Source organism: Jaculus jaculus, chromosome 5, assembly GCF_020740685.1.
Source record: "Jaculus jaculus isolate mJacJac1 chromosome 5, mJacJac1.mat.Y.cur, whole genome shotgun sequence".
Lineage (NCBI taxonomy): Eukaryota > Metazoa > Chordata > Mammalia > Rodentia > Dipodidae > Jaculus > Jaculus jaculus.
This window is the reverse complement of record NC_059106.1, coordinates 168911260-168925190: the sequence shown is the minus strand read 5'-3', so window position 1 is coordinate 168925190 and position 13931 is coordinate 168911260. Positions and strand designations below refer to the sequence as shown.

The following is a 13931-nucleotide window of genomic DNA, read 5'->3' as shown; positions in this document are numbered from 1 at the left end:
CACACCTTCCATGGCTCAGGGTCCATTGTAGAAGGTGGTGGAAAGAATGTAAGAACCAAAGGGTAGGACTCCTTACAACGTGCTCCTCCAGACACAAAATGGCCTGAATATCCATGACCTCACAGTGCCTGACACTACCTATACAAGACCATCATAATAGGAAAAGATCATGACATCAAAATAAAAGAGACTGATTGAGAGGGGGAGGGGATATGATTGAGAATGGAGTTTCAAAGGGGAAAGTGGGGGAAGGGAGGGTATTACCATGGGATATTGTTTGCAATCATGGAAGCTGTTCATAAAAAAAATAAAATAAAAAACACAAACAAAATGAATAAATAAATACTATCAGAAGTAATAAAATATATTAAAAACTAAATTCGGGGGCTGGACAGATGGCTTAGTGGTTAAGGCATTTGCCTGAAAATCCAAAAGATCCTGGTTCGTTTCTCCAGAATCCACGCAAGCCAGATGCACAAGGGGGCACATGCATCTGGAGTTGTTTTGCAGGGGCTGGAGGCCTTGGCACACCCATTTTCTTCTCTCTCCCCCTCTTTCTCTCTCAAATAAATAAATAGTCAATTGTGGTAGCACATACCTTTAACCCCAGCACTCAGGTGGCAGAGGTAGGAGGATCACCATGAGTTCGGGGCCACCCTGAGACTCCATAGTGAATTCCAGGTCAGCCTGGGCTACAGTGAGACCCTACCTCAAAAAAAAAAAAAAAAAAAACACCTGATTTCGGGGCTGGAGGGATGGCTTCACAGATAATAATGTGCCTGCCTGTGAAACTGAAGAAGTGCTCCAATCCCCAGGTCCACATAAGCCAGGTCAAGTGACCCAAGAGTACAGTGCCACACATGCCCACCAGGGGGAGCACAGATCTGCAGTTAATGCACAGGGGCTGACAGGTCCTGGCGACCTAGTCTCGGTTTCTCATTCTCTCATATTCCCTCTCTCTCTCTCTCTCTCTCTCTCAAAAAAAAAAAAAACTATATTCTAAAAAAAATTAATGTTTAAGAGTTAGCAAGAATTGAGAAAACACAAGAGACTGCAAGTACCAAAGGGCTTTAACATTAAGAAAAATGACAGTGTCACCCAGCCATAGTGAGCTAAAAGGTAAAATAAAGTAGAAGTACATTTTAAAGAAGAAATTTACTGTGTTAATATTAAGAGGAGTACCAGATGAATACCATAAACCAGAACAGATAGTTCAAAAAGACTTCAAATATGATGATCTGTACCTGACAGATTTTATGAGAAAAATTATGAGATTCTTAGATAAAATCAAACCTGAAAAATCTCATCTGTACATTTTATGTATACTATTTTACAACATTACATTAAAAGTACACAATGACATTATTTTTCACATAATTTAAAAAAAAGAGAGAGCCGGGCATGGTGGCACACGCCTTTAATCCCAGCAGTCGGAAGGCAGAGGCAGGAGGGTTGCTGTGAGTTTGAGTAGGCTTGCACTACATAGTGAATTCCAGGTCAGCCTGGGCTAGAGCGATACCTCAAAATAAAAGAGAGACTGATTGAGTTGGAGAGGGGATATGATGGAGAATGGAGTTTGAAAGGGGAAAAAGTGAGGGAGGGACGGTATTATCATGAGATTTTTTTAATAATCATGGAAGTTGTTAATTGAAAAGAAAAAAAAGAAAATTGTGGGAGGCAGAAGTAGGAGGGACTTTGTAAGTTCCAGGCCAGCCTGGGACTAGAGTGAGTTTCAAGTCAGGCTAGACAACAGTGAGATACTAGCTGGGGGGGAGGGGCGAGGGAGAAGAAAATAAATAAATTTACCAGACTGGGCAGAGGGCTCAGTGCATACATCTGAGGATCTTTGGAGCTCCACAAGCTCTGAAGTATGAAGTTAAACAAATAAATAATCATGCAGAAAGTGAGTCACCTGAAGGTCCGCTCTGGCCGCTATAGGAGAGCAACCACCACCACAGGCGAACAGACAGGGCATGGCAAGGGCACATCTACATGCACACACAAAACATGACAGCCAAGCAAATATAGAAATAAAGGCCAGGCGTGGTGGCGCACGTCTTTAATCCCAGCACTTGGGAGGCAGAGGTAGGAGGATCGTCCTGAGTTCAAGGCCACACTGAGACTACATAGTGAATTCCAAGTCAGCCTGGGCTAGAGTGAGACCCTACCTCAAAAAATATAGCCATCCTGGACTTGGACTACAGGCCCATTCCATGGGAGGGAATACATCCCTGATACTGAAAACATAAAACAGGGGTAGTCATGAGCCCTAGGGGCGTAACATCTGCTGCCGTCTGGCTAAATGTATATACTATGCTTATCAAACTGCCTAGTAAGCACTTCTCTTAATGTTCATACCCTTATATTAATGCTACTCTAGCTTTTGGTAGAGAATTTTCTCTTTGCAGATGGCAGTGACCTTGGGATGACTCAGAAAGCATCATGGTGCTGGAAAGAAGTGACAGGAGTGCTCAGTATTACAATATCTTTATCACACCTTCCAAGGCTCAAGGTCTGTTGAGGAAGATGTGGCGGAAAGAATGAACCATTGTAAGAGTAGGACTCCTTAAATTATGCTTCCCTTCCAGACATAAAATGGCCTGGATATCCATGACCTCGTAGCGCCTGACACTTCCTGCATCTGCTTTCTCATGGGTACTGGGGAACGAAACCTAGGTAATTAGGACTTTCAGGCCAGCAACTTAACATCTGAGCCATCTTTCCAGCCACTTGTGGAGTTTTAATAGAAACAAAAATCAGGAGGGAGTCAGGTGTGGTGGTGCACGCTTTTACTCCCAGCACTGGGGAGGCAGAGGTAGGAAGATCGCTAAGAGTTCAAGGCCACCCTGAGACTACATGGTGAATTCCAGGTCAGCCTGACCTAGAGTGAGACCTTACCTTGAAAATAAATAAATTAATAATAATAATAATAATGGTATCAGAGAACATGATGTAGAATACAGAGCAACAATGACATCAAAATATTTCTACAGCCAAAGTTAAGGTGCCTTGAGGCTGGAGAGATGGTTTAGAGGTTAAAGTGCTTGCTTGCAAAGTATGAATGCCCAGTTTTGATTCCCTGATGCCCACAGAAAGCCAGACACACAAAGAGGTTCAATGTTTTAGAGTTCTGTAGTGGCAGGAGGCCCGATACACCTATAATCTTAAACTCAATCTCTCTCAAATAAATATTTTTACAAGATGATGCTGCTTCAAGCCAGACAAATACTTGTAACCCCAACATTGAGAAGACTGAGGCAGGCAGAATACCACAAATTCCACACCAGCCTAAAACATAGTGATTTCAACAACAGTAAAATACTGTTTCCCAAAATAATTAACATTAAACCAGGCATGGTGGCACACACCTTTAATCCCAGCACTCGGGAGGCAGAGGCAGAGGCAGGAGGACTGCCATGAATTCGAGGCTACCCTGAGACAACATACTGAATTCCAGGTCAGCCTGAGCTAGAGTGAGCCCCTACCTCAGGGGAAAAAGAAATTAAAATTAAGGGGAAAAAGATAAAAAGCAGGAGAGATGGCTTATTAGTTAAAGCACTTGCCTGACAAGACAAAGAACCCAGGTTCCATTCCCCAGTACCCACATAAAAATGTACATGCATATGCATCTGGAGTTCATCTGCAGTGGCTGAAGGCTCTGGTATGACCATTCTCTCCTCCCCCCCCCACCTCAGATAAACAGACAAACAAATAGATAGATGAAAGAAATAAAGAGAGAGAGAGAGAGAGAGAGAGGGAGGGAGGGATGGAGGGAGGGAAGAAAGAAAATAAATTTAAAAAGCGAGCTGAAAAGATGGGACAGCACTTAAGGCACTTGCCTGAGAAGCCAAAGGACCTAGGTTTGGTTCCCCAGGACCCACAAAAGCCAGATGCACAAGGTAATACACACATCTATAGTTTGTTTGCAGTGAGTGGCTAAGGCCCTTGAATACCAATTCTCTCTCCCCCTTCCTCTCCTAAATCAAAAAACAAAAAACAAAAAACAAAAAACCTACAGCTCACAAATAACATATTGTTTTAAATAATTGACTTCTTGCTTCATCTAAAGTCATTCCATTATTCATTAGTAAAATTTACTTACATAATCTGAGGGAATCATTTGGTTCAACTCTGCTATGAAAAAATTTAGTAGAAAGAAAAATTACAAATCGAACAAAGGGTTCCATTTCTTTCCCCTTGCTTTTTGAAGCAGGGTCTGTCTATCCTGGAATTTATCTGTAGCCCACAAACTCATGGCAATCCTTTTGTCTCAGCCTTCTGTGGGCAAGGATTACAGGCTATGTCTGGCTTTTTTCCAACCACCCCCTTCCTTCCTCTTTATTATTTTTATTGGCAGGGGGCGGGGGGAGTTCGAGGTAGGGTCTCACTATATCTCAGGCTGACCTAGAATTCACTAGTCTCAGAGTACCATCGAACTCACAGCAATCTTCCTACTTCTGCCTCCCAAGTACTGGGATTAGAGGTGTGTGCCAACATGCCTAGCTCTTTTGGGATTTTTTGTCATTTTGGGGGGGAAGGTGGGGTTTTTGTTTATTTTTGAGGCAGGGTCTCTCTCTAGCCCAGGGTGACCTGGAGTGCAGTCTATAGCCCAGGCTGGCCTTCCCCTCATGGCAATGCCTCCTACCTTTGCCTCCGAAGTACTAGGGTTATAAGAGTGTTTCACCACGCCCATCTTCTTTCATTTGCTTCTTTTGGTGCTGGGTACAAACCCAGGGCCTCAGATGCTAAACAACCCTTAGACATTATTTTTCTTTTTTAAAAATATTTTGTTTTATTTTAACTATTTATTTGACAGAAAGAAAGAGGGAGAGAGAAAGAGAATGGGCGTGCCAGGGCCTTCAGCCACTGCAAATGAACTCCAGACACATGCGCCACCTTGTGCATCTAGCTAACGTGGGTCCTTTATTTTTCAATATGATAATTGTTTTTATTTTTTATTTTTATTTTGGGGGGGGGTTTCAAAAAACCAAACAACAACAATACACACACACACACACACATGTTTTTGCATCCATGAACTCACAGTGCCTGACACTAATACAAACCAAGTATATGATATGATATGAGGGCAAAAAAGAAAACATGATGACTTCAAGAATTTCAGTAGAGGAGACATAGGGAAGGAGATAAAGGAGGGTGATGGGAGGAGTACATTGTGTATATGTATGGAGGCTGCCAAGATATTTTAAAAATAGATTTTTACAGACTGAGAAAATGTTCTTTTTGTGTGTGTGTTTCAAGGTAGGGTCTCACTCTGGCCCAGGCTGACCTGGAATTCACTATGGAGTCTCAGGGTGGCCTCCAACTCATGGCGATCCTCCTACCTCTGCCTCCCAAGTGCTGGGATTAAAGGCGTGCACCACCACGCCCGGCTTTTAATGTACATTTTTTTAGATAGTATCTCACTCTACTGCCCAGGAGAGTCTAAAACTCCTTATGCAGACCAGGCTGGCCTCAAACTTACGGAGGTCCTCTTGCCTCAGCATCCCAAATGCTGGGATTGCACATGTGAGCCATTGTACACAGCTAATCTGTGGTGGTTTTAAACAAAATATTCTCCTTCAGAATCACACAGCAAGTCTAATGTCTTAACTAAAAAGATTTTTGATTCAATTTTAACAATGAGAATAAAATGCTTAGAAAAAGAAACCATGAATACCATAAATACTACTGAAATTAAGGCCACATACCTATCTCCTTCCAGTTTTGGTATGTCTGAGCAGCTGGAAGAATCCTCCAGCCATGCCAGTGTCGGTCTCCTAGAGTCAAGTCCTGAGCTTGGCTCTCCTGACAGAATAAGGCGCTGCACAATGGCTGGGTCATAGGCATTGATTTCAAATTTTAAGTGCACCTGTAAATGAAAGCCTGTTTACAACTTTTTTACTTTTCAATTACTAATGTGTTACTTTGAAAATAAAACACACCTTCATAAGTTTGGAAACATCCCATATGCAGATCTTTCCTCGTTTAGTTGCAGCCGCTAGAAAATGAGGGCAGCTCCCCGACCCAAAGCAAGATATTCTGTCCGTTCCGTCTGTACAAGGAAACTGTGCGGGACTTGTTGCAAGAGTGACTGACAACGGCACATTCTGCGTGTGCTCGCCTTTCACAAACGGGCAGTTTGGGGAATGTCTCTCGTGCTCAGACCTTTACAGAGATTAAGAAACAAAGAGTTCACTCACTAGCAAAGCAAGTAAACTCGTGTATTAAAAAATAGAACTCCAGAATCATTAAATTTTTTGTGCAAACATCTGAACTAGTGAAACATCTTAATTTCACCAAGCATTACAGTTTTACCCTGTTTGGATTTTTTCGTAATCCAGGACCTGGAGTATGCTAGACAGGCGCTCTACCACTAGACATGAAAGCATTCAATTTTACAAGATTACTCTAGCATGTTCCACCATTCACAGTGGCAACACATTCAATATTCACCAACACACACAGCAGCAGCAATTACCGCCCCCTTTAATGAATTACAAATGAAAAGTCCATCTCAAATGAACTGAAACCAGCAGTAGTGCACTTTCATTAATGACAGTCACCTGCCAACTGGGTTCATTTCCTTCTGGCTACCTCTTTCTGAGTCTTCTATCTACAGTTTCTAGCAGAGCCTGGAAAGGTCAGGATGCTCCTACAAAGAAGGAGCCCTTCTTCTTATCCAAAGGAGAGAAAATGTTACTCAGAAAACTTCTATTCCTCAGAGTATACTGTTTAAAGTGCATGTGCACTATGCTATTATTGCTACGTTCATGTAATTTATAACCTGAGCAATTTGTAATGAACAGATGTCTTCTATAAATCTCTTCACATTACTGCCCCCCAGCCTATGTGGGCCATATTTCCATCTAAATGCATAATATATTTACTTTTGCTACCTTTTTAAAAAAAATTATTTATTTGCAAGCAAAGAGAGAGAAAGATAGGAAGTGAGAGAGAGATAATGGGCATGCCAGGGTCTCCAGCCACTGCAAATGAACTCCAGATGCGTGTGCCACTTTGTGTGTCCAGCTTTGCATGAGTACTGGGGAATCAACCCGGGTAGTTAGTCTTCGAAAGCAAGCATCTTGACCACTAAGCCATTTCTCAGCCCTCTTTGCTACCTTTTGTTCTTACCTGAGTTTTAATCTTTTTTCATTTCATTCATTCTTTCTTCCTTTCCTTTTCTTTAATTGTGACAAAGTTTTGTGTATGTTCATTTGGGGGAGGGGTTACTATCATTTACTAGTAAGATGACCTTCAGCAAATATTCCCAGCATTAAGGAGGCAGAGATATATTAAGGCTGATCTGGTGTAGATAGTAAGTGAGCTCCAGGCCAACAAAGACTATGTCAGAAGAAAAGGGGAGAGGGGTGGGCTGAAGAGACAGCTTAGAGGTTAGGGTGCTTGCCATCAAAACCAAAGGACCCAGGTTTAATTCCCAAGTACTCATATAAAGCCAGAGGTACAAAGTGATGCATGCATTTGGAGTTCATCTGCAGTGGCTGGGGCCTTAGCGCACCCATTCTTTCTTTCTCTCCCTTCTCTCTCTTTCAAATAAATAAGCCAATATTTTAAAATAAAATAAAATAAAACGGGGCTGGGAAAAAGACCTCACGTTTAAAGGTGCTACCTTGCAAAGTCTGACAGCTCAGGTTCAATTCACCAGCACCCATATAAAGGGAGATGCACACAGCACTGCATGTGTCTGGAGTTCGCTTGTAGGGGCAGGAGGCCCTAGCATGCACATTCTCTCCCCCTCTCAAATGCTATTTTTTAAAAGGGAGGAAGCTGGGGTTGGACAGATGGCTTAGTGGTTAAGCGCTTGCCTGTGAAGCCTAAGGACCCCAGTTCAAGGCTCGATTCCCCAGGATCCATGTTAACCAGATGCACAAGGAGGCGCACGCATCTGGAGTTCATTTGCAATGGCTGGAGGCCCTGGCATGCCCATTCTCTCCCTCCCTCTCTCTCCCTCTCCCTCCCTCTTCCTCCCTCCCTCCCTCCCTCCCTCCCTCCCTCCCTCTCTCTCTCTCTCTCTGTCACTCTCAAATAAATAAATAAAAATAACAACAACAAAAATTTTTCAAAGGGGGATAAGCTATGAAACTAGAGCCTGGACTAGAGTGAGACCCTACCTTGAAAAACAAAAACAAAAAAATGAAACTAGAGGGTTGGAGACAAGTGGAGTCGTTGCTTAGCACTTAAGGTGCTTGCCTGTGAAGCCTAAGGACCCAGTGCCTATGTAAGCCAGATGCATATGGTGCCACATGGCCCTGACACGCCCATTCTCACTGTCTCCCTCCCTCCATCTATCTCTAATAAATAAAAATATTTTTTAAAAAAAGAGACAATAAAAGGAGGAGGATGAGAGGAGATTATGATCAGGTTAGATTGTAGATATGTATGGAGCGAATTCTTAAGCTTATTGTAACATTCAAACTATACACTGTAGCCAGGCGTGGTGGCACACGTCTTTAATCCCAGCACTTGGGAGGCTGAAGTAGGAGGATCACCATGAGTTCAAGGCCACCTTGAGACTACAAAGTGAATTCCAGGTCAGCCTGGACTAGGGTGAAACCCCACTTCAGGGGAAAAAAAAAATGACTGTATACTGTTAATGCTGTCCAAACTGTCAATACTGTCTCCTCAATGGAGCAGAACAGTGCTGCTAGGATAATACTGCCATTCCCTTTAGCGTGTCTTCTAGCTTATGGGGCACTTACTTCTATTTTTACACTCTCCTATTGTGGAAGGTCACAGGCCTCAGAGGCACTGAATACAACTGGCAGGAAGAATACACACACCGCCACCTCACACGCTGAATGATATGCACAGCAACAGGTCAAATGTGATCAAACCAGCAATGTAAACAGAAGCCCACGTAGAGTGCGAGCAGCCTACTATACCCTTAATACTCACCACGGCTCATCTGTAGGTTCCCAACAAACAAGACATACACTGCAAGTAAAGCACATGGCCCTGTCATCTCCTGATGAGGCAGGCTGAAAAATTAAACAAAGGGAAGGAAGAGAGGGAATCATTTTTCCAATGTTTTTTTTAAAGAAAACTCTTGAAAAGTTTGTATTTCTATACGCACACACACACACATACATATACATGCTGGAGAGATGGCTTATCAGATAAGGTCCTTGCCTGCAAAGCCAAATAGCCCAGGCTCAAATCTCCAGGACCCACATAAAGCCAGATACACAATGTGGCACATGCATCTAGAGTTTGTTTGCAGCAACTAGAGGCCCTGGCACACCCATTCTCTTTCTATCTGCTTCTTACTCTCACCAATAAAAAAATAATAATTTTAAAACATTACATGCCGGGCGTGGTGGCGCACGCCTTTAATCCCGGCACTTGGGAGGCAGAGGTAGGAGGATCGCTGAGAGTCCGGGCCACCCTGAGACTACATAGTGAATTCCAAGTCAACCTGAGCCAGAGTGAGACTCTACCTCAAAAAAGAAAAAAAAAAAAAAAATTATGTATGCATCAGCCAGGTGTGCTGGTGCACACCTTTAGTCCCAGCACTCAGGAGGCAGAGGCAGGAGGATGGGTTTGAGGCCTCCCAGAGACTACATAGTAAATTCTAGGTCAGCCTACCTCAGAAAACAAACAAACAAACAAAAAAAAGATAAAAGGAAAGGAAATGTATATAGAAAGGTAAGTAATGCATGTGCATCTATGCTTTCTTTATGAAGCTTTCACGAAAACATTAAGATAATTCAACATTTTGAGAGAATCATTCTCAGATTCCGTATAGCATAACACCGATGGGTGGCAGCTGCTTCATACAAACTGACATTAAAAAAATCGATTTGTTACACTCGTTAGCAGTGGCAAATCAGTAGTAAACCAAGAAGTTTCCTACTAATGAATTAAACCTAGCTAAAATTATTTTTCCTGCCTTCCCTTTAATTTCAGTATAATAAAGCTTTCTATAATGGTCCATTTTCTTAAGGTGTTTTTTTTTTCTTTAGCTTTTTTTTCCCTTTAGGTTTTTTTGGGGTACAGTCTCTAGACCAGCCTAAACTAGAATTCACTATGTAGCTTCAGGGATGCCTCAAATTCATGGTGAGCCTCCCTCCTTCCTACCTCTGTGCTGCAATTAAAGGCATGCTGGGAAGATTGCTCAGTGGTTAAGATGCTTGCTTGCAAAGCCTACTAACCAGGCTTAATTCCCTAGAAAATACACATAATGCTAGATGTCCATGCATCTATGGCCCGAAAGGGCTCATAACAATGAAAAAAGGGCAGGAGAATCTGTATTTTTGTGCGTTTATTTTAAGCAAACACTCTATTTTTATTTATTGGACAGAGAAAGTGAAAGAGAGAAAAGAGAGAGACTGGACGTGCCAGGACTTCCAGCCACTGCAAACAAAGTCCAGATGCGTGCGACCCCTTGTACATCTGGCTAACGTGGGTCCTTTGGCTTTGCAGGCAAATGCCTTAACCACTGAGCCATCCCCCCAGCCCTGTTTTTGGTTTTTGTTTTCTTTTCTTTTCTTTTCTTTTCTTTTTTTTTTGAGGTAGAGTTTCACTCTAGCTCAGGCTGACCTGGAATTCACTATGTAGTCTCAGGGAGGCCTCAAATTCATAGTGATTCTCTCCTACTTCTGCCTCCCCTGTGCTGAGATTCAAGGTGTGTGCCAGGAGAATCGGAAGCTGTTGGGCCACCTACTCTAATGTTCATCAGCAGGGTTCAAGAGAGCCTGTCTAAAAGAAGGTAGAGCGCATACACCTCGACGTCTTGCTCTCACCGGCACATGCACACAGTGGCACATACACCCATATATACACACATATACAAATTAATCATTCAAAGAAATATCTGTCTTTTTAAAAAGTATTTTTGATATATTTACCTGGTGATAAAATCCAGCTTGAGCCATGGGATCTGGCTGTGCCCACCTATAGCCTACATGAGGCCATGAGGTGAACGTCTCCCGTCTGCTTGCTTCACTGTACATTAATGACCTACAAGGAAACATTCTTTATGTGACTGAAGCATTGACTCAAACTAGAGGGAAAGTAGTTCCTAAAAAGGAGGACTTGGGCTGGAGAGATGTATTAGTGCTTAAGGCACTTGCCTGCAAAGCCAAAGGATCCTGGTTCGATTCTCCAGGACCCACATTAGCCAGATGCACAAGGGGATGCATGCACCCTAACCCTAACCCGTCACCCTCTCCGTCTACCTCTCCCTCTCCCTCCCCTCCCTCCCTCTCTCAAATAAATAAAATATATTTTTTAAAAAGAGGAGGATTGCCAGGCATGGTGGCGCACATGTTTGATCACAACACTCAGAAGGGAGAGAGGTAGGAGGATCACTGTGAGTTAGAGGCCATCCAGAGCCTACAATGAAGTCCATGTCAGCCTGACCCAAAGTGACGCCCTACCTCAAAAAAACTAAAACAAAGCCGGGCGTGGTGGCACATGCCTTTAATCCCAGCATTTGGGAGGCAGAGGTAGGAGGATCGCTGTGAGTTCGAGGCCACCCTGAGACTCCATAATGAATTTCAGGCCAGTCTGGGCCAGAGTGAGACCCTACCTCGAAAACCAAAAAAAAAAAACAAAAAACCTAAAATGAAAAACTAAAAAAAAAAAAGATAGAGAGAGAGAGAGAGAAAAGGAGGACTTAACATCACAAAAATACCTTACTGGGGCTGGAGAGATAGCTAAGCAGTTAAGGCGCTTGCCTGCGAAGCCTAAGGTCCCCATATTCAACTCTCCAGGGCCCATGGGAGCCAGACGCACAAGGTGAAGCAGGGTTGCACCTAGCCATTAGATGGCGCAAGCGTCTGGAGTTCAATTGGAGCAGCTGAGGCTGTGACATGCCAACTCTCTCTCTCTAAAATGAAAAAATTTTTTAAAGCCTTACTAAATTAACAATAAAAATGCTAATGAGGGCTGGAGAGATGGCTTAGTGGTTAAGCACTTGCCTGTAAAGCCTAAGGACCCCAGTTCGAGGCTCGATTCCCAGGACCCACATCAGCCAGATGCACAAGGGGGCACATACATCTGGAGGGAGTTCCTTTGCAGTGGCTGGAAGCCCTGGTTTGCCCATTCTCTCTCCTCTCCCTCCTTCCCTCTCTCTCTCTCCCTCCTTCCCTCTCTCTCTCCCTCTCTTCCCCCCCCCATCTGTTGCTCTCAAATAAATGAGTAAAAATAAACAAAAATTTTTTTTAATTTAAAAAAAATGCTAATGAGGCCAGACTTGGTGGCACAAACCTTTAATCCCAGGACTTGGAAAAGCTAGGAGTTCAGCGACACCCCAAAACTTCATAATGGATTCCAGGTCAGCCTACACTAGAGTGAGACCCTATCTGTAAAAAAGGAAAAAAAGCTTTTCTTTTTGGCTTTTCAAGGTAGGGTCTCACTGTAACCCAGGCTGACCTGGAATTCACTAGGTTATCTCTTGGTGGCCTCAAACTCAGGGCAATCCTCCTACCTCTGCCTCCCAAGTGTTGGGATTAAAGGTGTGCATCACCACGCCCGGCACCATCATTAATTTTTACTTTCAAATGAAAATGATCACTTTTAGGAATTTTCTTACCAAGAGTTAAGAAAAATAAAATCTAGTTAGTGGCTACAGAGGTAGATTAAATTAAGCAATAATGAATTCTTACCACATAGAGAACAGATGATCTGGGATGAAGGGACAAGTTGCCTCCAGAAAAACTATACCAGCTAGAAGTTTTTGAAAACCAAATCTCAGCTGGGCATGATGAAGGCACATATGCCAGCACTCACAAGACTGAGGCAGGAGTGCCAATCATGAGTCAGAGGCAATCCTGAGCTACATAGGTAGGGTCTGAATCCAAAAAAAAAAACGGAGATCTTCACACTTTCATAGTAAAATACATCAGCTTACTCAGAGTCCAAACTGTCAAAGGTATCGGAGGGTTTTTTTTTTGTTGGTTTGTTGTTTTTTGTTTTTGTTTTTGTTTTTTTGGTTTTTCGAGGTAGGGATTCACTCCAGCCCAGGCTGACCTGAAATTCACTATGGAGTCTCAGGGTGGCCTCAAACTCTCGGCAATCCTCCTAGCTCTACCTCCCAAGTGCTGGGATTAAAGGCGTGCGCCACCACGCCCGTTTTGTGCTTTGTTTTTTTTTTTTAAAGAAAGACTACAGGGCTGGAGAGATAGCTTAGCAGTGACATCTGCAAGCACAACCAAAGGACCCAGGTTCAATTCTCCAGAACCCACGTAAGTCAGACGCACCAGCTGGAGCATGCTTCTGGAGTTCATGTGCAGTGGCTGAGGGCCCTGGTGCTGTGCTATCTGTGCCCCCCAATAAAAAAAACTTTATAAAAAACAAATGTTTTAAAAAATTTGAATGCAAATTAAAATCCAAAAGACTTCCAGTGAGAACTAACACTAAGCTCAGTCATGCTAAAGTAAAGTCAACCTATCAACTGAAACCGGGAGCTCAAGGTGGTAAAGGTCATCAAAAGCACAGCAGAAAAATATTCTCCCAAACTTCTCTTGAGTTAATCAGTACACGCCACTCAAACTCTGCTAGAGAGCTCTCACAACTGTATTCAAAGTGCAAAGAGGGAGCCCTACCCTTAGAGACTGACAACAAGCACAAAGCCTTGGGTCCTCTGCTTCCCCACTGCTGGGATTAACACTCTAAACCAAGCATGGTGGTGCAGGCCTTTACTCCCAGCACTCGGGAATTCCAAAATATTAAAGTTTTATGATACCTTTTTGTGGTGGTTGTTTTGTTTGTAGTTTTTTGAGGTAGGGCCTCACATTAGCCCAGGCTGACCTGGAATTCACTATGTAGTCTCATAGTGGCCTTGAACTCAGGTGATCCTGCTACCTCTGCCTGAAGGTGTGTACCTCCACACCCAGCTTTATGATCCCTTTAAATGCCTTAAATGTACCAAAAAAATCTTTTATATCAAAACCAGTTCCATTAGC

The 13931-nt window shown here is 43.1% G+C and overlaps 1 protein-coding gene across 4 annotated transcripts in view; it reads right to left on the bottom strand.

Annotated features, from left to right (window-relative positions):
• The window catches only part of Birc6 (baculoviral IAP repeat containing 6), a 202419-nt gene that overhangs the window by 162271 nt on the left and 26217 nt on the right, over positions 1–13931 (bottom strand). For all 4 annotated transcript variants that reach the window (XM_045148971.1, XM_045148972.1, XM_045148973.1 and 1 more), the window contains exons 5-8: positions 10872–10983; positions 8920–9002; positions 5946–6168; positions 5712–5872 (exon numbers count right to left, since the gene is read on the bottom strand). In XM_045148971.1, the coding sequence (XP_045004906.1) occupies positions 5712–5872; positions 5946–6168; positions 8920–9002; positions 10872–10983 (579 nt within the window). The remainder of the gene's footprint in view (positions 1–5711; positions 5873–5945; positions 6169–8919; positions 9003–10871; positions 10984–13931) is intronic.